This window comes from Bos taurus, unplaced genomic scaffold (assembly GCF_002263795.3).
Source record: "Bos taurus isolate L1 Dominette 01449 registration number 42190680 breed Hereford unplaced genomic scaffold, ARS-UCD2.0 Leftover_ScbfJmS_264, whole genome shotgun sequence".
Taxonomy (NCBI): domain Eukaryota; kingdom Metazoa; phylum Chordata; class Mammalia; order Artiodactyla; family Bovidae; genus Bos; species Bos taurus.
This window is the reverse complement of record NW_020191578.1, coordinates 100,503-124,870: the sequence shown is the minus strand read 5'-3', so window position 1 is coordinate 124,870 and position 24,368 is coordinate 100,503. Positions and strand designations below refer to the sequence as shown.

Genomic DNA, 24,368 nt, shown 5'->3' with positions numbered 1-24,368 from the left:
TCCACACATACAGTCTCTACATCACTATCTCTATTCCTGCAATAGGTTCATCTGTACCATATTTCTAGAGTTCACATATATGTATTAATATATGCATCTTTTTTGCTTTTCTTTCTGACTTACTCCACTCTGTATAACAGGCTCTAGGTCCACCCATGTCTCTACAAATCAGCTAATTTCATTCTTTTTTGTAGCTGAGTAATATTGCATTATATATACTACTACTACTACTAAGTCACTTCAGTCATGTCCAACTCTGTGCAACCCCATAGACAGCAGCCAACCAGGCTCCCCCATCCCTGGGATTCTCCAAGCAAGAACACTGGAGTGGGTTGATGCGGGGAACGAGCTCTGCCCGTGGCAAAGGTCATGAGGAAGGAGGCTCGGCATACGCAAAGGCGGGATCGAGCCTCAGGAGTCCCCCTGGAAATTCTCGAGCATCTACCCCCAAAACAAGAGTCTGCCTACTTTCCGATTTGTGCTTTCACCTACACCTCTGACTTTACGGGGCGCTGTACCCCACTACCTCTCTCTGAAAAAAGAGTTAGCTTACAGCTCCAGTTAATAATTCCTGGGTGTGACAGTGTTTCAACCTACAAACTCCTTTGAAACTGTTCTAAACTGTCTAAACACAGATTCTTTTGAGTAGTTAAAAGATTGATTAGAAATTGTATTGGTGAAGGATTTTTCACTTATTGGGCCAATGTTTGCTGCTAAGTCTCCATACCCCTTACCTACTGTATCCTTGGCAGTGTATTGATTGATATAATGGGTGTAGAGAAATGTAAGTAGTAGCCTCAATGTTTATAACCTTGGACCCTTGAGTTAATTCTTTTCTTGATTGAGCCCACCTCACCTTTGCCCTATAGGAATGCAGCTGTGTCCAGTGCTTTTTTGGAGGCTGGTGCCTGACTTTGGAATAATCACCTTTAGAGAAAAATAAGTTTCTTAAAATGTTAACAGGCCTCCTGGCCAGAAGATGATGTAAATCACCTGAACTTTTGCATATGATAAGTTTGAAAGCCTGGCTTCGATTAGAACCAGGAACTGCTGTCCTTGCATGATTCTACCCCTTCCCCCATTATCCTCTATGCACAACTTAAGGTATAAAAACTACTTTGGAAAATAAAGTGCAGGCCGTGTTCACCGAAACTTGGTCTCCCCATGTCGCTCTCTCTCTCACTCTGGCTGAGTCTCCATCTGGAGCGCGGAACCCACCATGCTTACTAATTATGCCTGGGCTTCTAAGATCCGACCAGGGAGGCCTCAGTGTCTCCTCTCCTTCGGGAGAACGGAAGGATGCCTGCGGCCTACGTAAGTGGTACAAACTTCTTGTGTTGAAGTTTTATTGGTCTCCCGAGTAAACCAAGCTACTCAGCCTCTTTTCTCCACTGAATTTCCTCACTGAGCTATCCTCATTCTATTACTCTTTATATCTTTGATAAATATTTAAATAAATAGGTCGCCTATGCCGTCTCTCCTTTGAATACCCTGGATCAGCCAGGGCTAGACCCTGGCAGGTTGCCATTTCCTTCTCCAATGCATGAAAGTGAAAAGTGAAAGTGAAGTCGCTCAGTCGTATCCAACTCTTAGCAACCCCATAGACTGCAGCCTACCAGGCTCCTCCATCCATGTGATTTTCCAGGCAAAAGTACTGGAGTGGGGTAACATTGCCTTCTCCTCCATTATATATAAGTACCATAAATGAGATGAAAAGACAGTCCTCAGAATGGGAGAAAATAACTGCAAACTAAGCAACTGATGAGGGAATAACCTTCAAAATATACAAACAGCTTATGCAGCTCAATATCCAAAAAACAAACAATCCAAAAAATGAGTGGAAGACATAAACAGACCTTTCTCCAAAGAAAATATACAGATGGTCAACATGGAAAAAATAGTCTATATCACTAATTATTAGAGAAATGCAGATCAAAACTACAATTGGGTATCACCTCACACCAATCAGAATGGCCATCAGCAAAAAATTTTACAATAAATGCTGGAAAGGCTGTAAAGAGAAGGGAACCCTCTTGTACTATGGTGGGAATGTAAATTGATATAACTACTATCGAGAACAGTACAGAGGTTCCTTACAAACTAAAAATAGAACTACCATATGACCCTGGTAGTCCAGGAGCCCCACTTCTAGACGTATACCCAGAGAAAAACATAGTCCAAAAGGATACATACCAGGCTATATGCACCCCAATGTTCATTGCAGCACTGTTTACAACAGCTAACATGTGAAAGCAACCTAAATAACCATTGACAGGAATGGACAAAGAAGAGGTAGTACATACATACAATGGACTATTACACGGCCATTAAAAAAGGATGAAATAATGCCATTTGCCACAATATGGGTGCGCCTAGAGATTGTCAGGCTGAATGAAGTAAGTCAGAGAAGGAGAAATATTGTAAAACATCCCTTTTAGGTGGAACCTAAAAAGAAATTATACAAATGAATATATTTATGTAACAGAAACATACTGACAGACTTAGAGAATGAAATTATGGTTGTCAGGGGGAAGAAGAAAGGGGAAGAGATAGTTAGGGAGTTTGGGATCAACATGCACACTCTTCTATATTTAAAGTGGGTAACCAATAAGAACCTACTGTATAACACAGGGAACTCTGCTCAGTTATGTGATAGCCTGGACAGGGGGTGGGGAAGGGATTTGGAGGGGAATGAATACACATATATGTATGGCTGAGTGTCTTTGCTGTCCACCTGAAACTATCACAACATTGCTAATCATCTATGTGTGCATGCTAAGTCACTTCATTCATGTCCAACTCTTTGCAACCCTATGGACCATAGCCCATCAGGCTCCTCAGTCCATGGGATATCACAGCCAAGAATACTGGAGTTGGATGCCATTCCCTTCTCCAGGGATCAAACCCAGGTTTCCTGCATTGTAGGCAGATTCTTTACTATCTGAGCCACCAGTGAAGCCCAATCATTTATAATCCAATATCAAATTATTTTATTATTTTTTATTTATAATTTAAAAATTAATTAATTGATATTAGTATTATTTATTATTATGCCCCAATGTTCATAGTAGCAAATATTTATAATAGCCAGGACATGGTAGCAATCTAAATGTCCATCAACAAATGAATGGATAAAAGGATATTTAAAATTTTAGATGAAGACATCCTTTAAACAGTATTTAATATTATATATATTCTAAGCTCTTGTGAATACAGTGAGTCATGTTAATGTTAGTCACATGTTAAATTGATCACACAGCTGGAGATAAGATAACACTGTGAACTCAAGGTAAGAAAGAGAAGAATCTATCCCCAGATGCTGGATTCCCCCTGCTTAGCTTCTCAAGTAATTAGTGATGCCCAAGAAATGAGCAGTGTGGTGAAGGGGACTTTGCATACCTGCAAGATCAATAAAAGCCAGAGCTTATTCAGACAGAATTGGAACAATCTGAACCACAGAGCAGGGATCTGTTTCTAATCCCATTGCCCAACGATATAACAATATAAGATTTAGCTAAAGCAACCTATTAGAATAGACAATACGATATATTTACAGTGGCTGATTTTCTGAATGTGCAATCCTGGTTTAACTACCAAAATCCAGTGCACAATAAATTAAGAATCTTCATTCAACTTCTTTCTTCTAGATTTTAAAGGTAATTGTTCTAATTAATTCACAGAGCAAATGCAAATCAAACTCTTAAATCTGTTGAGACATTACTGAATTGTGCCTGGAAGCCCTAGATGCTCACATAGGCTCCTTGTAAGCACCTCAGACTCTCATATAATAGACCAGAGAATTCAACTTTACCTGAATAGGCTCCTAAATACCAGTTCAGATCAAGCATCACAATTGTCTCTCCTTTTCCATATACCCCAAAATACAGGGCACTTTGTAATTTCGCCCTGTGAAACAGGGAAGAAAAAAATATTATGCTTCAGACAGAATGTGTTCAAATACAAAAAAACAAACAAAAAAAAACAAACAAAAACACACACACAAAACTCAATTTGGGAAATGTATTTTATGCTAGAAAAATGGCTCCCAGTTCACAGGGCTCTGTGTCCATCTACCTTATAAAGATTCAATTTAAATCACAACCTTCAGTTCTCAAAATTGTCTACGAGGAAGCTGCTGAGGGTCAGACATGGGAGAGACAACGGGAGCATCACTCTCCACCAGCAGGAACTTTACTTTTTTTCAGGGAAACTATGTGAGGGTCAGAAGAGGAGGTGGAACAAGCCCCTCCCTTCTCCCCCTGACTGTGGGAAAGTGAGGTTTCATGCAGATTTCACAATACTTTGGGTCATATCAGGAATCACTCACCAGTATGCAAGCCACCAGTCCTGCAAGGCGTAGACAACCTGGAGCAAGAAACAACAGTCACTCACACACTGACGTCACTGAGCCTCACACCCGGCTTACCAGGATGGGAGACGGAAAGGCTCCAGAACAGGGAGATGGTCCTTCCAACTCAGGTCTGCACCAAGCCCCACACCCCAGATGACCACAGGTCAGAGGAGGGCATCTTACATTTTAAACTCTTTAAAAGATATTCTTTTTTCCCTGGAAGTTCTCTATCATGTACACAATACCGATAAGCTTCACTTATTTTGCTCCCCACAGATAATGTATTTCAAAGCAAACCCAAGTGAACTGAAAAATGCAGTAATCATAGTGCAAATGTTGGGGTTTTTCCAAGAAAAAAACATTTGACAGGTACTGTGATGGTCAACTGTCTGTCAGCTTGAGCAGGCCAGTGTCCAATGAGTCAACCAAACACTCATCTAGATGTTGCCATGAAAGTATTTTGTGGGTGTGGTTCACATCCATCATCAGAACTTAGTAGAGGAGATCACACTCAACATTGTGGTGGCCTCACCCAGTCAGTCAAAGGTCCTAAGAGCAAAACCTGAGGCTTCTTGGAGGAAGAAGAAAGTCTGCCTCAAGACAGCAGGGTCAGCTCCTGCCTGAAGTTCCAGCCTTCAGGCCTGCCTTTCTGATTTCACATTCACCCAGCTAGATCCCACAACTGCATGAGCCAGTTCTTTAAGATAAATATCTTCATATACATATTAAAATAATGATAACATAAATACAGTATAAATATGTAAATACCAAGCTGAGGGCACACACCAAAATAAATGTCCTTATTTACCTGAGCTGTGATGTTCACTAGAATAAGGAAAATGATGATAAACCATTGAGCACCGGCTGTGAAGTAATCATTGTAGGTCTTAATATCAACTTTTCCTTCCAAACAGTCCTCTAAAGGAAGTGTGACCTCTATATTCTCAGTCTGGGAGGGAAAATGGCAGTGAGAGACAAAATTTTAAACAAGGAATCCCCGAATGTGAAAAGTTCAACAAAGCCCTTGACAGCAAAGCTGTGGGGAGACAGACACATCTCATACACTACTACGAGTGCAAGATGGTCCATCTCCTATGGAGAGGAGTGTGGGAATATCTGGCCAAACCATGTGTGCATTTATCTTTGGACCCAGCCATCCCACTCCTAAGAATCTGTTAGAAATAAGAAAGCATCATTTGTACAAGGTTATTCACTGTTGGGTGGCTTTGCTTAAAGTCAGTCATGACTCTCAGCAGAAGCTTGTTCCAAAATAATACACACAATGATATGAAGCTTATGTATCCTTCTAGATAATTTGTGTCATTCAATCATAGAAACATGAAACATACAGCATACTTGTGGTTCAAAATACTAGCTAAATACAGTAAACTGAGGTCACAGAGTGAATTTGAGTAAAATGGGTTTGGATAGTAAGAGACAAGCCTATAATCTGAATCTATTTGATTCCTAAATTTCAGAGAGTGATTCCTGAGTTTAGAAATTGAAGAATTAATCCAAATGCTTATCAGAATCATCCAGAGTTTGGATACTGAAGAATATCTATGTATGTTTTTAAGGGAGATCTAGTGCATTTCCGCATTTCTGTCTGAAGGACTTAGAATGCATTATAGAGTCACAGGAGCCCAGGATGTCTTCAGCTCTGTCTTGACCACTGGGATTCAAGGTGGATTAGACGTGGTTCTCAGACTTAAAGGATAAGAAAGGAAGATGGGAACTAACTCCAAAGTCTGCTGTTTATCAGGTTCTTTGCACATGCTACCTCTGATCTATCATAAATCATCTGACCATGAGGCAAAATACTACGATCAGTCACCTGCAGTGCCAGAACATTCCAACATATAGAAAAAGTAACTGATTTAATGTGGCACCATCAGGACTCAGTCTAAGGGGGTCTTCATATTAAGCCTCTGGATGCATAAGGGAAGCTGGGGGCCGCCACAATGAGTAGGATGTAACTATGGTAAATGAAAGAGTTCACATATCACTGTGAGTCACATACATCCAGGAAGTCATAGCAGTACACCCACTACTGATCTCCATAAGATCCTCCATCCTACACCCAAAGGAGACCCACAAGCAGGCTTGCTCCCTTCATGCTCTTCTAACTCTACCAGTTCCATGGAACAGGGCCTTGGAATCTTAGGATCTACTTTAGGACAAATGAAGATGTCACAGGTGGAATTGACTGAAGCTCCATGAGTCTATCGAGAGCAGACATACAGCGGCATGTTGCAGAATGAGAAACTCACATCTTGAAGCTCTGGAGCAGCACCTCTCATCAAGGGTCTGGACTGATTCTTCAGGGTAGAAGATTCCAGATCTGGAGATGGTTCTTCCTCATTCCTCTTTAAAAGGAAATCAAAATCTACCCCAGATTTCAGGAGCCCAATGTAAGTCCCATGTTGTACTATTTTGCCCTAAAATAAAGAATTTGAGAGGAATATATTTGTATTAGATAATAGTAATATAATCTGAACACTAATCAACTAAAGTTAACTGGTCATAAATTATGATTTTCCTAAGAAAATGATCCTTGGATCTGACATTGTGGTTGACAAATCTAATGCAGTTCAACTCTACTCAGAACAGAATATTTTATTCTCTGCTAAACCCTGTGTCAGGTTCTGAGGGATATGAAAGACATGTGTGATCATGTGTTAAGAACACAGGCCACTGACATAACTACCGTGGGCACTTAGGGAAGCAAGACGTACAGAGGTTGGTGGGAGGATCAGCACAGTCTTTTTAGACAACACTGGAATTGAGAAACACCTCATGTGAGAAGCAGAATTTTTAAAAAAATTAATCGTGGAAGATATTCCAGGAGAGAAAAATACTGACACAAAGTGGACACAGCACAACTATATAGGTAACAGTCATTTGTCAAAACTTCACTGACCACTGCCATTTTCATAGTATCATGCACTCAGCTGGGACAGTACATGTAGGAACCAGCCCTGGACAGAGAACCCAGGAGCTGCATCTTCACAGTATTTTATAGCTTCTCCACAAATGCAGGAAGTTCCTAGCTGAAAATTCAATATTCCACCTGTTAAAGCAACTAAACAAGGAGGCCATGAGATTGGGGTGGCCCTAATGCCTTGGCAGCCAGCAAACCAAAATCTAAGCCACAATCAGTGTACCCAGATCCAAGGAAAAAACTTAGGAACAATCAACCACAAGCAGCCAACGAGGCTTCCCCAAATCAGGTCTCTATTTAAGCTACAGCCAATCTAATCATTTTCTTTGAACACATGTGACACATCCTTGCACAGTTTCCCTCCCTTACAAAGTCATATAAAATAATGCAGATATTTTCACAATTTTCTCACCCCATGAAACAAGACTCAGCTGATTTAGTCAGTGGCAAACAAAATATGGAAAGTTATGACCAACCTAGATAGCATATTCAAAAGCAGAGACATTACTTTGCCAACAAAGGTCTGTCTAGTCAAGGCTATGGTTTTTCTAGTGGTCATGTATGGATGTGAGAGTTGGACTGTGAAGAAAGCTGAGCACTGAAGAATTGATGCTTTTGAATTGTGGTGTTACAGAAGACTCTTGAGAGTCCCTTGGACTGCAAGGAGATCCAACCAGTCCATTCTAAAGGAGATCAGTCCTGGGTGTTCTTTGGAAGGAATGATGCTAAAGCTGAAACTCCACTACTTTGGCCACCTCACGTGAAGAGTTGACTCATTAGAAAAGACTCTGATGCTGGGAGGGATTGGGGGCAGGAGGAAAAGGGGACAACAGAAGATTAGATGGCTGGATGGCATCACCGACTGGATGGACGTGAGTTTGAGTGAACTCCAGGAGTTGGTGATGGACAGGGAGGCCTGGCGTGCTGCAATTCATGGGGTCGCAAAGAGTTGGACACGACTGAGCAACTGAATTGAACTGAACTGAAACAAAATATTATAAAAAATCCTAAAATGAAAAACTCATAAAATGAAAGCAGCTCTGGTTAAGACAAGTCAGGTGGAAGAAGATGACCCAGGACCCTCGCTGGACCCCTTCTCACCCTATCCCCTGAGGTGTCCCCTTGGAGAAACTCAGTGAAGACTTTGAATACCATCTGACACTGTAGAATGAGAAAATTATTCAGGATACATTGTGTTATTTCATTTGGGAGGCAAAATTCATGCACCTTTTAAATGAAATTACCACTTTCCACTTCACATCTGTAAGACACACAAGGAAACGACTGGTGGTACAAAGGTTGTAGCTATACTCTGCAAGCAAGTACTGACAATTTCGAGAGGAGAGTCATCCTCTCCCTTCTGCGAATGGGACCAGATAAGAGTAAGGAATCTTTTAAATCCTACATCAGACCATATCACTCCTCTACTCTGGACTGTCCAAAACTTCCATCCCACTTCCACCCACTGCCCAGTGCTCAGAGACCAGCTCCCTCCACATCCCCCTGTTCATTTTCCCCAGAGACACTGGTCTTCCTGTTGTTCCTCCAAACTGCCACGTCAGCTCCTTCCTTAGGACCCCCTGCCTCAGACCCACCTACCCCAGGTAATTGCATGGCTCCCACCTTCATGTCACTCAGGCCATGTGAGGCACTAGCTCTTTAAGCAGGCAGCCAGGATGCCAGCTCCATCCCTCTCTCTCTGTCACTTTTGTCCCCATAAGAACAGGAGCCCAATAAGGCAGAGGTTTGTCATCCTGCTGCACAGACTCCCACACATATTAGGCATGGAAAGAGACAATGAGATCAGCAACTGGGGACACCAGCAGAGTGGGCATCTCTGACCCGGGTGCTCAGATACCCAACCTCACTTCTGGTGTTAATGGAAGATGCTCTTTAGCAAACTGCTAAATGACAATCTCATGGTTACAAACAGGTCTTAGTATCTCTAATTTTCAAATAATATACTTTGACTTAAATCCTGGAAGGGGAAAACAAAAAGTTCTATATAAAAGAGCATCATTATCCTTAACAAATTTCACAAGAACAGTGATGACTCAGTAACCCTGTGGTAGCACTTTTATACATTTCAGGGTTTATGTGGCTCAGAGCATAGTAGTGACATTTCTACAGGTCTTTGGATTCTTTGTCAAAGGCATGAACACCACTTTTGAGAAGAAGAAGCTGTAAAACTGAGGGAGAAGAAGGTGTTTACCTTGAATCCAAGGAGAGTGACCTGCTGAGAGGCCTGGCTTTCAGCACACCTGAGTGCTAGCAAGTTCCACAGGCGGCTAGAAATTACTTACACCTTTCAATATCAGAATCCAACTTGCAGCTTTTAGGTACTGCCACTGATGCATCACTAAGATTGTGATCTTCTCCCTCAAGGCTTGACAAATACACCTACAAATGTAAAACGTACAATATACAAAAGCACATTAATGGGGCTGCTCCAAATTGGGAACATATTTTGTAAACATGAGACAAAGACAGACAGCAAAGATCTGTAGTTTAAATACCAAATCAATAATACAAATTGAATAAACATAAATCAATAAATCTGACTAGGTCCTCACAGTCATCAGCAGCAAACTTTAAAGAATAGTTACACTAAAAAATTCTAAAAAGCAATCCCATGAAGAAGGCATTAACAGCTAAGGCTTTTTTGCCTAAAACTCAGCTTAACCCATGTACATGTTTCATAAAGAAAAACAACTAATACTGGAATTCTAAAACTTGACTGAACTAAAACACTTTTATCTCTATGCAGGAACGGAAAAGAGGAATCTATGTCATATAAAAAAGTGTACATTTTTCTTAGGCAGTTTGATGTACATATTGCAACAAAAAATAGATTCTTGGTAACTTTAGCCAGAGTGCATTTTCCAGATACTTCTTCCAAAATAGTACTAGATAGAAAATTAATGCCAGTGTGGCATCCATCAGTCTCTACAACATTCCCAGTCCCATCCAGGAAGCAAGTCTTTTTTCACTAAGGCTGAACACCTTCCAAATATGAAAATGAAAGAATGGAATCCAAATTACAGCAGGAATCATCCAACAGCAGCTTTAATTTCTTTTCTACAATAAAAAAACTGCTGCTACATTTTAAACGCAGACCCCCAGGAAGTGGTGCCAGTCCTATCCAGGAAGTAATTTTTTTTTTTTTACTTGCACTAAAAACTTTCTGAATGTGAAAATGAAAGATGAGAGTCCAAACAATCCAAATCTTACTCTGATTTGATCACCCAAGGCTCAAAGGACACACAATTTACTTAGCCAAGACCTCCTCAGAATTCAAACTTCAGTGTTTTGTTTGTTTTCTTTTTTTCATAGTAACCCCTCAGACTCCTCCTACATTTTGAAGGCAGACCCCTAGGGACTCAGCCCCAGTGTCACCCCCAGAGGGTCTACAGCCTCTCCAGGGAAGCAAGTGAGTGGGTCCAGGGCCCCAGTGACCACAGGCAGGGCTCCAGGCAGGTACTCTGGGAGCCCGAGCCCCTTGTAGAGCAAATCTCAGGGACCTGGGCCAGAGCTCAGCCTGTGAGTGAGTCAGATGGAGAGTCTGGAGGCAACAGACTGCAGCTCAGTCCCTCTCACGAGCCTGATGACTTCAGACAAGTGACTAAACTTCAGACACTTTTTAGGGGACTTCCCAGGTGATACTTCCAGTGGTTGGGAATCCACATGCAAATGCAGGGGACACAGGTTAGATCGCTGGCAGCCTGGTAGGGGGACTAAGATCCCACATGCCTCAGACTGCCTGAGCCTGTGCATCACAGCTAGAGAGGCTGTGTGTCACCAACGGAAGATCCCACATGAAGCAAGAAGCTCCTGTGTGCTGCAACTAGGACCCGATGCAGTCAAATAAATAAATAAAAATTAATTAAATATAATACTATTTCTCCAAACCACTCTACTGTCCAGGTTTTTAGAGTAAATATTTCCAAGCCATGCCATAAAAATGATTGCTTCAACAGTCAGTTGTTTAATTGTTATTCCTATGTAAGGGCTAGGTTAATCTTATAATAACCATATGAAAGTGAAGTCCCTCAGTCATGTCTGACTCTTTTCGATCCCATGGACTCTAGCCTACCAGGATCCTCCGTCAATGGGATTTTCCAGGCAAGAGTACTGGAGTGGGTTGCCAATTCCTTCTCCAAGGGATCTTCCTGACCCAGGGATTGAACCTGCGTCTCCCACATTGTAGGCAGACACTTTACTGCCTGAGCCACCAGGGAAGTCTAGAAGAATGGAAGTACACCAGTCTGGCAGTACACCAAGAAGTATAATACCATGTATAATTCTATAATGGACTGCGATAAGAGTGGACACATCCAATGGTACAGGGATGTGTACCAAATAAAACAAAGAAGACAGAGTCCCCACCTTCATTCATCCAGTCAGCAGAGGTTTGTGAGCCAGGCACTGTCTTACATGCCAAGGATACACCCTCAGGTCATGACAGGAGACAACACTATATACCATGTAAATGGGGACACACAGAACGAGTATAGAAAACGTCCTTTCAGGCCATGACATGTGCTGTGAAGGAAAAGAAAGGGGGGCTGCTGTCTTAGATAGGGAGGCACAGGAGCCCTGAGACTCTCTGGGGAAACATCCCTAGAAGAAGACACAGCAGGTGCAGGGGTCCTGGGACTGAACAAGCTGGGCTGAGGCACCTCCCTGCATTCACAGCTTATGGGGGCTTGGAGGGATACTCATAAATGGTCAAGTGCAGCCCTCTGTGGGCTGTTGGAAGACACAGGGCACAGGTACCCCTTGGAGGAGAAGGGAGAATGGCAGGGCCTGTTTTTCACCTTCTTTCTGTGCCCTGGCACACTATTCCCTAGCTTGGGGACAGATGGACCAGAATATACAGACAGGGGTGAGAAAAAAGTGAAAATGAAAGTGTCGGTTGCTGAGTCTTGTCTGATTCTTTGTGACCCCATGGACTGTAGCCCGCCAGTCTCCTCTGTCCATGGGGTTCTCCAGGCAAGAATACTGGAGTAGGTTGCCATTCCCTTCTCCAGGAAGGGGTGAGAAAGGGCTCCCATGAATCCAGCACAGCTAGAAAGGCTGCTGGGAGCAGACAGAAAAGAATCCTGTTCTCTTTTTGAGGACCTGGAGCTGCATCCTGAACATGGTTGGCAGGGGGTTCTGTGAAGGGCTGGAGCAGGAGGGTGAGCTGTGTAGACAGCAGTGTTGGAGTCTGATCAGGACAGACCCAAAGACCTGATGACACAGCATACAGGGGTCTGGTGATATGGGGCTGAAACATGTTAAAATCCAAGATAGACACAGATAACACTGCATCAGTTCCCTTAAGGCCGATAGCCTTCTGTAGGTGATGCTGCTACTGCTGCTAAGTCGCTTCAGTCATGTCCGACTCTGTGCGACCCCATAGACAGCAGCCCACCAGGCTTCCCCGTCCCTGGGATTCTCCAAGCAAAAACACTGGAGTGGGTTGCCATTTCCTTCTCCAATGCATGAAAGTGAAAAGTGAAAGTGAAGTTGCTCAGTCATGTCCGACTCTAGCGACTCCATGGACTGCAGCTCACCAGGCTCCTCTGTCTATGGGATTTTCTAGGCAAAAGTACTGGAGTGGGGTGCCATTGCCTTCTCCTCTGTAGGTGACAGAACCCACATAATGTCTGCAACATACAGATGTAAATTCACAGAACCTTAATAAACTTGGAAGTATATTCACAACTGAAGGAAACTGTTAACAGCAAGTAGAGTGTGAGTCATTCACTTGTAATATAAAAAATCCCCATTTCTAATACAAAATACTCCCTGGCAAGCTGCAGTTCATGGGGTCACAAAGAGTTGGATACGCCTGAGCCACTGAACAATAACCCCATTACTAAGCTTCGACATGCCCACCATCACTCATAGCATATTATTCCATCCAACTTTCTAACTAGAGAACATTCTCCCCTTGCTGCTGAGTGATTTCATAAACTGCCTTCATGCTCTCTGCTTTAAGTTTCCCTAGAGAATGTGGCTGTGATTAGCAAGCAACAATCTAAACAAGCTTGCTTCCATCAAGGGTACATTTCAAGTCATTAAACCCAAAATGTTTAAGAAAACTTTACAAATACTTCCTGTGTTTGAATAAGAACTTGGGAGAACTACTGTGATCAGCACACTGTTCTCATCAATCAGAATACCTCCTTCTCCCCTCCCCATGACACAGATGCTATGGCCAGCAGAAACTGTTCAGGAAATGATGGAGAACTTGTGCAGCCTCACATAAGATGGGGTGGCAGACATTTGTAGGTTCAGGTCAGGGTCCTGGGAAGAGGGAGCCTAAGCTACTCATGATGCCAGGAGGGTGGGGGTGGGAAATCCCTGTCACAGCACTAGCCCCAGTCACTGAACTCATGACAAGTCACAAGGCACTTCTCTAAGGGAAAATTCATCCAGTCAGGATCAAAATAGTGTGGGAAAGGGGGGCCAGATTAGAGAACTGGAGGCCATGCCATGTGTCAGCTCCTCTGCTACCTCGGATTCTAAAAGATGCGATTCTACTATGCAGTTTTGTTTTGTTTTTTTAATTGTGGTAAAATATATTGTTGATGTTGTTCAGCCCCTAAGTTATGTCTGACTCTTTGTGACCCCATGGACTGTAGCCCACCCAACTCCTCTGTTCCTGGGATTCTCCAAGCAAGAATACTTGAGTGAGCTGCCATTTCCTTCACCAGGGGGGTCTTCCCAACCCAGGAATCCAACCTGCATCTCCTGCTTGGCAGGTCGATTCTTTATCACTGAGCTACCAGAGAAACCCTGTGGTACAATATACCTAACATGAAATTTACCATTTCTGCTATTTTAAGCATACAGTTGAGTGGCGTTAAGTACATTCACATTGTTGTGCAGCCATCACCAATATCCATCTCCACAAGTCTTTCATCACCCCAGCACTAAGCATGTTTTTCATACGAGCAGGTTCCATCAAAGTCTAACAACCTCTGCTTAGTGGATGTGGAATCCCAGCTCCTCGTGTCCAGAGGTCAGAGCTCCTCACATATCCGTTGACTCTGCTGAAGTTTCTACTCTGTTACTCTGGACCTGCTGTAAATCAGTCATGTCCCCTCAAAATCCACTTGTTGACATCTTAGCCATTAGTGCCTTAGAATTTCATGACAGGGACTTTAAAGAAGTAACTGTTACCCTTAATTACTCTGGGCCTAATTTAATCTGATGGGGGTGCTTAGATGAAGAGGAGACTAAGACATAAAGGCAAAGACACAGGCTTGTAAATCAGTGAAGTTAGAACACACCCTCTCACCACCCACAAATATAAACTTAAAATGACTTAACGACTTAAACTTAAAACATGACACCATAAAACTTCTAGAAGAGAACATAGGTAAAATATTCTCTGACATAAAGATATCTATGTTTTCTTAGGTTAGTCTCCCAAGGCAATAGAAATAAAAACAAAATAAACAAATCGAACCTAATCAAATGTACAAGCTTTTGCACAACAAAGAAAACCAGAAAACAAAAAGACAACATACGGAATGGGAGAAAACATTTCCAAATGATGCAACGGACAAGGGGGTAATCTGCAAAATATACAAACATTTCATACAAATCAATAACAAAAACAAAACAAACAACCCAATTGAAAAATTAGCAGAAGAACTAAATAGACATTTCTCCAAAGGATGTGTGTGTGTGTGTGTGTGTGTGTGTGTGTGTATAGATAGATAGATAGATAGATGGCCAATAGGCACATGAAAAGATGATCAACATTATGAATTATTAGAAAAATGCAAATCAAAACTACAGTGATGTACTACTTCATACCAGTCAGAATGGCCATCATTAAAATAACAATGGCTGGAAAAGATACAAAGAAAATATAGCTTTCCTACACTGTTGGTCAAAATGTAAGTTGGTAGAGGCAGTATGGAAAATAGTTTGGAGGTTCCTTAGAAAATTAAAAATAGAATTACCCTATAATCTAGCAATCTCACTCCTAGGCATATATCCAGACAAAACCACAAAAAGACACATGTACCTCTACGCTCATAGAAGCGCTATTCACAACACCCAAGACAAGGGAACAACCTATATGTCAACTGACAGCTGAATGGATAAAGAAAGCAAGAACGAATGCCATTTTCAGAAACATGGTTGCACCTGGAGATTATCATACTAAGTGAAGTAAGTCAGAAAGGGAAAGACAAATATCATATGATATCATTAATATGTGAAATATAAAATATTGCAAAAATTAAATTATCTACAAAACCAGATTTATAGACCTATAGAACAGACTCTGATGTAGAATAAATCATTCTTAAATTCTAGACTTTACTAAGTGTTTTCAAACCTACAGAGTAATAAGCATAAACCAAGGGTCTTTCAAGTCAGTACTGAAACTTTGCTTCTCACAAGCCTTAAAAAAATGATGGAGGATTAACAGATAAAGAAGCTGTGGTACATATATACAATGGAATACTACTCAGCCATAAAAAGGAATGCATTCAAGTCAGTTCTAATGAGATGGACGAACCTAGAGCATATTATACAGAGTGAATTAAGTCAGAAAGAGAAATATAAATATCGTATACTGATACATATACATGGAATCTAAAAATATGGTATTGATGAATTTATGTTCAGGGCAGCCATGGAGTAACAGACATATAGAAAAGACCTAAGGACACCAGGGTGAGGGAAGGAGGGGGAGGGTGAGATGTATGGAGAGAGTAGCATGGAAACTGACCTTACAAAATGTAAAATAGATAGCCAATGGGAATTTGTTTTATGACTCAAGGAACTCAAACAGGGGCTCGGTGATGAAGGGTAAATAGGGTGGGAGGGAAGTTTGGGAGGGAGGGGACATGGATGTAACTATGGCTGATTCTTGTTGATGTATGACAGAAAGCCACAAAATACTGTAAAGCAATTATCCTTCAATTAAAAATATAAATAAATAAAAGAAAAAAAATGATGGTGGAAAAGAACTGCCAGCCAAGTACGAGGTTACCAAGTCCTGTTTTCTGACTTAAAAAACGTGTATCATCTTTCTTATTCCTGGGGTCTGGATACATCAACTGCAATTAGCAGGGGGAATCTGCCATTTATCCCTCACACCCTGAAGCACAGACCCCACTGGTCTCCACACACTGGAACACCTTCTGTATTGTCCTTTCTTGACCTCATCATGATGCAAGATTTCTCTACGATGGATCTTCTGCAGAGGGAAGGGAGGGAAGGGAGGGGCACGAGGGCAGAGTGAGCTGAGTCCCCTGAAGCAAAAAGGCTTTCCTGAGCTCTCTTCCCTGATCTCCTTAGGGTTCCTGGAAAGCATAGATGATAGAAACACAGGAGCAAACTCACTGTTCGAACAAGTGCCTGCTGACTTCTACGTCCACTGCACTGAATGGATCATCCAGGAGGTAGATGTCTGCATCCTGATACACAGCTCTAGAAAACATAGACAGATGTCAGGAGAGGACACTTCATACTGCCCGGGTTTCATCTCTGAATCATGATTGTGTCCAACAACTTCATGTTCAATCCAAGAGTCCATAGAAAGAACCAAGACCCTGCTTCACACAGGCCCACCCAGTGAGCCGGGTCTGCGTGCTCACGTCCACTAGGAGCCGCGGAGGAGGAGGGGCAGGATGGCAACCGAAACCGCATTTACCTGGCGAGGCTGACCCGGGCTTTCTGTCCTTCACTCAGCGGGGTTCCTCTGTCTCCTATCACAGTTTCATCTCCATCCTCCAGAAGCTTAAAATCCTATGTAGAGATAGAAAAGGGATAGAGAATAAGATTTAAAATGTGTTCTCCTCCTCTCATAGCTCAGTTGGTTAAGAATCTGCCTACAATCAGGAGACCCCAGTTTGATTTCTGGGTTGAGAAGATCCCCTGGAGAAGGGGTAGGCTACCCACTCCAGTATTCTTGGGCTTCTCTTGTGGCTCAGCTGGTAAAGAATCCACCTGCAATGCAGAAGACCCCAGTTTGATTCCTGGGTTGAGAAGATCCCCTGGAGAAGGGATAAGCTACCCACTCCAGTATTCTTGGGCTTCTCTTGTGGCTCAATTGGTAAAGAATCCACCTGCAATGCAGGAGACCCCAGTTCGATTCCCGGGTTGAGAAGACCCCTGGAGGAAGGGAAAGGCTACCCACTACAGTATTCTGGCCTGGAGAATTCCATGGACTATATAGTCCATGGAGTCTCAAGGAGTCAGACATGAATGAGCAACTTTCACTTTCCTCTCACCCTTTTTTTTTTTTTTTTTAGCCAAACCATGTAGCTTGTGGGATCTTAGTTCTCTGACTAGGCATTGAACCCACGATCTCAGCCATGAAAGCATGGAGCCCTAAACACTGAACCACCAGGGAATTCCCATCCTCCTAATCCTTTAGTACCAGCTCTTCATACAAGTATTTGATGAAGGGCAATGGGAATGCTTCATAGTGACTAAACTATACCCTTGAACAACAACAACAACAACAAAAAACCTCTTTGGTTTCCCATTTGTTTTCATTCTATAGTTTTTCACAGCATTTATGAATTTGACTATTTTCACACTTACTTATTGAAGATCGAGCTGTAAACCAGGCATTATTCAGGGCATGATGAATTCAGCCAGAAAGAAACAAAGTCCTAGAGTTTCTTTCCATAGTGTGAGATGGATGATATAAGAAATTAACCTGAGTGCAAGTACTGCAGACAGAAAGGAAAAGCAAGCTGGCTAAGAGGGATGGAGAGTAAAGGAGGGAAGTGAGTCCACACTGGGGTGTGAGGCTCTGCTCAGAGAGGGTGTGAGCAGATCTGGGGAGAAGGAGGGACTCAGGAAGACCTGGAAAGGCTGCTGCACACAGAGGGATGGGTGAGTACAGGGGCCACAGGGATATGCCCAGGGTATTCAGGACAAGGAGGCAGGAGAGCAGAGTAAGAATGAGGGGAGTGAGGGCAGAGACAGAGCAGGAGGAGCCCTGGCATCACTCCCAGTAACTGGGGAAGAGGGAGAAGGGAGGACTTACCTGGCCTGAGGTTTTTTAAAGAATCACTTCTATGCTTTGTAGAAAACAGGCAGTAAGGGGGAATGGGTGAGGGTAACTACAATTGAGGAGGCAACTGGAATAATCCAGATGATAGATGATGGTGGTCAGGACCAAAGTGGGAGCAGCAGGAATGGAGCGACAGGGTCACACTCCAGACACACTTGGAAGGTGGAGTCTGTAAGACCTGCCAATGGGATCGGAGCAGGCTGTAAGAGAAGAGGAGGACTGTGGTGTCTGAGACATGAGGAAAGGGAAGGACAGGGTCTCCATTTACTGAGTTGGGGAAGATGGTAGATGTTGGTTTAGAAGACTTCACTTGTGGACAATGTGAGATGATATCATGGTGCAGCTGGACATGCAAGTGTGAAGGTCTGTGCTAGAGACACAGGTATGAGAGCTGGTGGCCAGGGTGGTGAAGGCACAGGACTTGTTTTATCAGGCAATGAGTGTGTCTTAAATTTCCAATTTTGCTGAACATGATGTCAGCTTCCCACTTCCACAGAAGGAATAGGACCTGACTGGAGTCTTTACAGTGATACTTAAGACCAGTTATAGAGTGACAGACAAGAACTATACAAGAAAAGGAGCAAAAAAAAAAAAAAAAAAAAGCAGGCTGGGCATGAAAAACTAAAGGGAAACAGGGTATTCAAGGAACACAGAGCAGATCAGCTAAACCAAGTAGATGCTTGCCCATGGAAGCAGATAACATTCAAAGTTAAGAAGGATATGAAGCTTTGATTTGAGAATTGGGGAACCTATCATAAGTTTTATCTGAATACTATTTAAGAAATAAATAGAAAAATCTGTTTATTTTCCCCAGAGTACCTGGGGAAAAAAAAAAAAAAAGATGACAAGAACATCCACAAAACCACAAAATAGCAATCAAGTTTAAGTTACACAGTTATTATATTAGAAATTTTAGACTGCCTGTAATTATCACTGGACAGATCCTGGTATAGACAAACAGCCCTCATTTCTTTGTCTCTACTTTAGCAAATTTGGGTGGGGGGAGGGGGGGAAGCAAGTGGCACACCAGGGTCTCCATGATAAACAAATCCTTAGATCTCCTAAGTCTCACTTTCCTGTTCTACAGAATGTGCTGTAGAAACAAGAGTCACTAAACTCAAGGATGCTGTGAGAATCTAAAGTGTAGGAAAACCCTCCATAAATGGAAAAAGGACAGGAATTGATAACTTGATACTAGTGACTGATCACATTCTTAGTAAACAAAGAAACTGAGACTCAATCCCTGAGCCTGCTGACTCCTGGACCTTGGAGTTATCTCATCAGCCTGAATTGATATTCCCAATGTGATTACTTCATATCTCCCTATTTTATTACAGAAAAGTTTTCAGCTCAATAAGCTTAAAGGTTTACTTCAATTAGATCTAGTTTAATACATCTAGTTATTAACATATGTAATACAAAAAAAATTGCTTTTTTAAACTATTTTTTTCCTCCAAGATTAGGCAGATGTGAGCACAGGGAGAACTGTAAGGAGAAATCTTTGTAATATTTATATGCATTTAAGTATGGATGAATGAAGAGAAAAAGGCTGTGTTAGTAACAGTTGCTGCCATTAACTGAAACTCTGACTTGTTTGTATTGCACAGGCGTGGCCTGTAGCCTTTAGGGTAATCCCACCCCTCCACCATGTAATAATAGAAGAGAGTCAGACAAACACCGGGAGTTACTATCCGGGACTATTTTTCTCTAAAGGTCAAACCTTTTCTACTACACGTGCAGTCTCTGTATCTTCAGGCCAAGATGACTCTGCTGCCGCCGCTGCTGCTTAATCACTTTTGTGTCTGACTGTCTGCGATCACATGGACTGTAGACCGCCAGGCTCCTCTGTCCATGGAATTCTCCAGGCAAGAGTACTAGAGAAGGTTTCCATACCCTCCTTCAGGGAATCTTCCCAACCCAGGGATCCTGTGTTGCAAGCAGATTACCACTGAGCCACCAAGGAAGCCCAAAATAACTCTAGACACCTCTACTATCTGTGACCATCTCATGTCCATCCACTTACACATGGATTCCAAAAGGAGATAAGCAGAGGCTCTCATAACTCATTAAATGGTTCCCAAGTGCTGCAAAGACCTTGCTAACCCCTTGATAATTGCTAATCAGTCTTAGAGGACATTTCAGAGCAGCAACAAAACCTCTTGGAAAACCGCTGAATCAGTGTCCTCATTTTGCTGTGGAAACCTCAGGCAGGTAACAGGACGTGTTCACAGTGAGAGCAGGAGTGACACAGCCAGGTCCAGGACTCCCCTCTCACTACTCCTCTGTCCTAGGCCACCTTCCTGCCAAGGAGAGAATGGGCACCAGGGGCCCCAACTCTCTGTCCTGACCATGAAAACAGGAGAGCAGTCCATCTTTGTAAATATTTGTCTCATCACATACAGAAGAATTGCTGTGAAGCCCAGTCTTGCAGGGCCCCTTCTCACAGAATCTGCTGCATGGATGGTCCAGGGTGAGGGAAGCCTCAGAACACTGTCCACGGTACTGGTCCAGTCACGCCATGTGGCTTCAGCAAAGCATTGCTCCCCAGGGAGAACGATGGCCCCTGAGGAAAATGCTGAATAGTAGCCACTGTCCCACAGCTGCTGTTCTCCAGAGATGCTCAAATGTGGGAGAGAAAGACAGGGCTGAGCTTCACCAGAAAGGCAAGGTCATGAGAGAAACACTCACACCTGGCCTGGGTCTTTAGAGTCTGATGTGGGCGTCAGGAGCTGGACATGATTAAGGTAAAGAGAAAACGCCAGAGATCTGTTTATTCTGCATCCCACTTTCCACCTTCATCCATCACCTGCTTTTTGAAAAGTTCTTTCTTTTAAACTTCCTCAAGCCAGCACAGCACCGAGGACAAGAATGGAGTCTAGAGTTGTGCAGAAACAGATCTGAACTTGAGCTCCAAATGTTAAGGACAGCTGTTTCATCCCCCAAGCTTCAGCTTTACCAATAAAAATGAGGAATTTAACATCGAGGACACTTATAAAGAATAACTTACATACCTTCTTATGTGTGTATACACGCACGTGTGAGAGAGAGAAAATTATTTGCATGTAGACTCTGAATGGGAGCTGCAGTTCTCACTGTTTGCCTTTGCTTCCCCCTTTTCTTACACAGTATTTGTAGTGCAGCGTTAGTCACTCAGTTATGTCCGACTCTTTTGACCCCTATGGACCACAGCGTGCCAGGCTCCTCTGTTCATGGAATTTTCCAGGCAAAAATACTGGAGTGGGTTCCACTCCCTTCTCCAGGGATCTTTTGGACCCAGGGATTAAACCCGGGTCTCCCACATTGCAGGCAGATCCTTTACCATCTGAGCCACCAGGGAAGTCCATGTATTTGCTCTTAAATTGTTTTTAAATTTTTGGTTGCACCTTGCAGCATGTAGGATCTTAACTTTTGACCAAAGATCGAACCTATGCCCCCTGCATTGGGAGCATGGAATTTTAACCACTGGATCACCACATTATAAACACCATTTAATAAAAATCCAGCTCATTCCTGCTATCTTGATACTGTAACCAGGAACGGTTAATTTTGAACTCATACTGGATCTGCTTCTGTGACTGTAATCCTTATCTTGCTGCTTTTGTTACTGCAGGCATGCACAATGGCCTGCCTCAAGGAGACAGCCTGACCCTGCCCACCTGTGAAGGGTTATAAGGAAGTGAAACTAACTTATCTCCCAGCATGAGGCTTGCTGCTTTATAAGATATTCACAAGAATTAAATGATCTTTTTACTTTGTTTCCTCATGTCCAACCATCTCCGATTCACAGAAGAATGTGACATCCTGCCCCAGATGAGATGGCTATTTTGAGGTGCTAACCTGCCATGTCAGCTATTTGTAAGATCTCCTCAGAGAATCATTTTGTCTTTTTGCATTTCTTTTTCTTGGGATGGTCTTGATCACTACCTCCTGTACCATGTCGTGAACCTTTGTTGATAGTTCTTCAGTCACTCTATCAGATCTAATCCCTTGAATATATTTGTCACTTCCACCCTATAATCATAAGGGATTTGATTTATGTCATACCTGAATGGTCTAGTGGTTTTCCCTACTTTCTTCAATTTAAGTCTGAATTCGGCAATAAGGTGTTCATGATCTGAGCCACAGTCAGCTCCCAGTCTTGTTTTTGCTGACTGTATAGAGCTTTTCCATCTTTGGCTGCAATGACTATAATCAGTCTGATTTTGGTGTTGACCATCTGGTGATGTCCATGTGTAGAGTCTTCTCTTGTATTGTTGGAAGAGGGTGTTTGCTCTGACCAGTGTGTTCTCTTGGCAAAACTTGGTTAGCCTTTGCCCTGCTTCATTTTGTACTCCAAGGCCAAATTTGCTTGTTATTCCAGGTGTCTCTTGTCTTCCTATTTTTGTATTCCAGTCCCTTGTAATGAAAAGGACATCTTTTTTGGGTGTTAGTTCTAGAAGGTCTTGTAGGCCCTCACAGAACCATTCAACTTTAGCTTCTTCAGCATTACTGGTCAGGGCATAGACTTGGATTACCATGATATTCAATGGTTCACCTTGGAAACAAACAGAGATCATTCTGTTGTTTTTGAGGTTGCATCCAAGTACTGCATTTCAGACTATCTTGTTGACTGTGATGGCTACTCCATTTCTTCTAAGGGATTCTTGCCCACAGTAGTAGATAGAATGGTCATCTGAGTTAAATTCACCCATGTCCAGCATTCCAGTCCATTTTAGTTCACTGATTCCGACAATGTCAATGTTCACCCTTGCCATCTCCTGTGTGACCCCTTCCAATTTGTCTTGATCCATGGACCTAACATTCCAAGTTCCTGTGGAATATGGTTCTTTAAAGCATTGGACTTTACTTCCATCACCAGTCACATCCACAACTGGGTGTTGTTTTTGCTTTGGCTCTCTCTCTCTTCATTCTTTCCGGAGTTATTTCTCCACTGATCTCCAATAGCATACTGGGCACCTACTGACCTGGGGAGTTCATCTTTCAGTGTCCTATATTTTTGCCTTTTCATACTGTTCATGCAGTTCTCAAGGCAAGAATACTGAAGTGGCTTGCCATTCCCATCTCCAGTGGACCACGTTTTGTCAAATAATCAGGCACAACTGAGTGACTGAACTGATACTGATACTGAACCTGCCATCTTCTCTGTCAGTGATTTCCTGAATAAAGTCCCTTCCTTGCCTCAATACCTCATCTCAGATTTATTGGCCTACAGTGCAGCAAGAAGAGTGAGCTTGGATTCAGTTCAGTGGCGCAGTCATATCCAACTCTTTGAGACCCCATGGACTACAGCATGCCCGGCTTCACTGTCCATCACCATCTTGCAGAGCTTGCTCAAACTTACATCCATTAAGTCAGTGATGCCATCCAACCATCTCATCTTCAGTTATTTCTTTCTCTTCTTGCCTTCAATCCTTCCCAGTATCAGGGTCTTTTCCAATGAGTCAGTTCTTCACATCAGATGGCCACAGTATTGGAACTTCAGCTTCAGCATCAGTCTTTCCAATGAATATTCAGGATTGATTTCCTTTAGGACTGGTTTGATATCCTTGCAGTCCAAGGGGCTCTTAAGAGTCTTCTCCAACACCAAAGTTCAAAAGCATCAGTTCTTTGGCACTCAGTTTTCTTCATGGTCCAACTCTCACATCCATTCATGACTACTGTAAAAACCATAGCCTTTACTAGATGGATCTTTGTCAACAAAGTAAAGTCTCTGCTTTCTAATACACTGTCTATGTTGATCATAGCTTTTCTTCCAAGGAGCAAGCATTTTTAATTTCATGGCTTCAGTCACCATCTTCAGTGATTTTGGAGCCCAAGAAAACAAAGTGTGTCACCGTTTCCATTGTTTCCGTATCTATTTGCCATGAAGTGTTGGGATTGCATGCCATGATCTTAGTTTTTTGAGTATTGAGTTTTAAGCCAGCTTTTTCACTCTCCTCTTTCACCTGCATCAAGAGGCTCTTCAGTTCCTCTTCACTTTCTGCCATAAGGGTGGTGTCATCCACATATCTGAGGTTATTGATATTCCTCCCAGC

At 42.6% G+C, this 24,368-nt stretch overlaps 1 protein-coding gene across 1 annotated transcript in view; it reads right to left on the bottom strand.

Annotated features, from left to right (window-relative positions):
- Nucleotides 1-24,368, bottom strand: part of LOC107131271 (ATP-binding cassette sub-family C member 4) — a 188,759-nt gene that overhangs the window by 106,067 nt on the left and 58,324 nt on the right. The window contains 7 exon segments of the mRNA XM_024989168.2: nt 3,812-3,906; nt 4,328-4,365; nt 5,160-5,300; nt 6,622-6,789; nt 9,596-9,692; nt 16,650-16,736; nt 16,960-17,054. Of these exon segments, the coding sequence (XP_024844936.1) occupies nt 3,812-3,906; nt 4,328-4,365; nt 5,160-5,300; nt 6,622-6,789; nt 9,596-9,692; nt 16,650-16,736; nt 16,960-17,054 (721 nt within the window).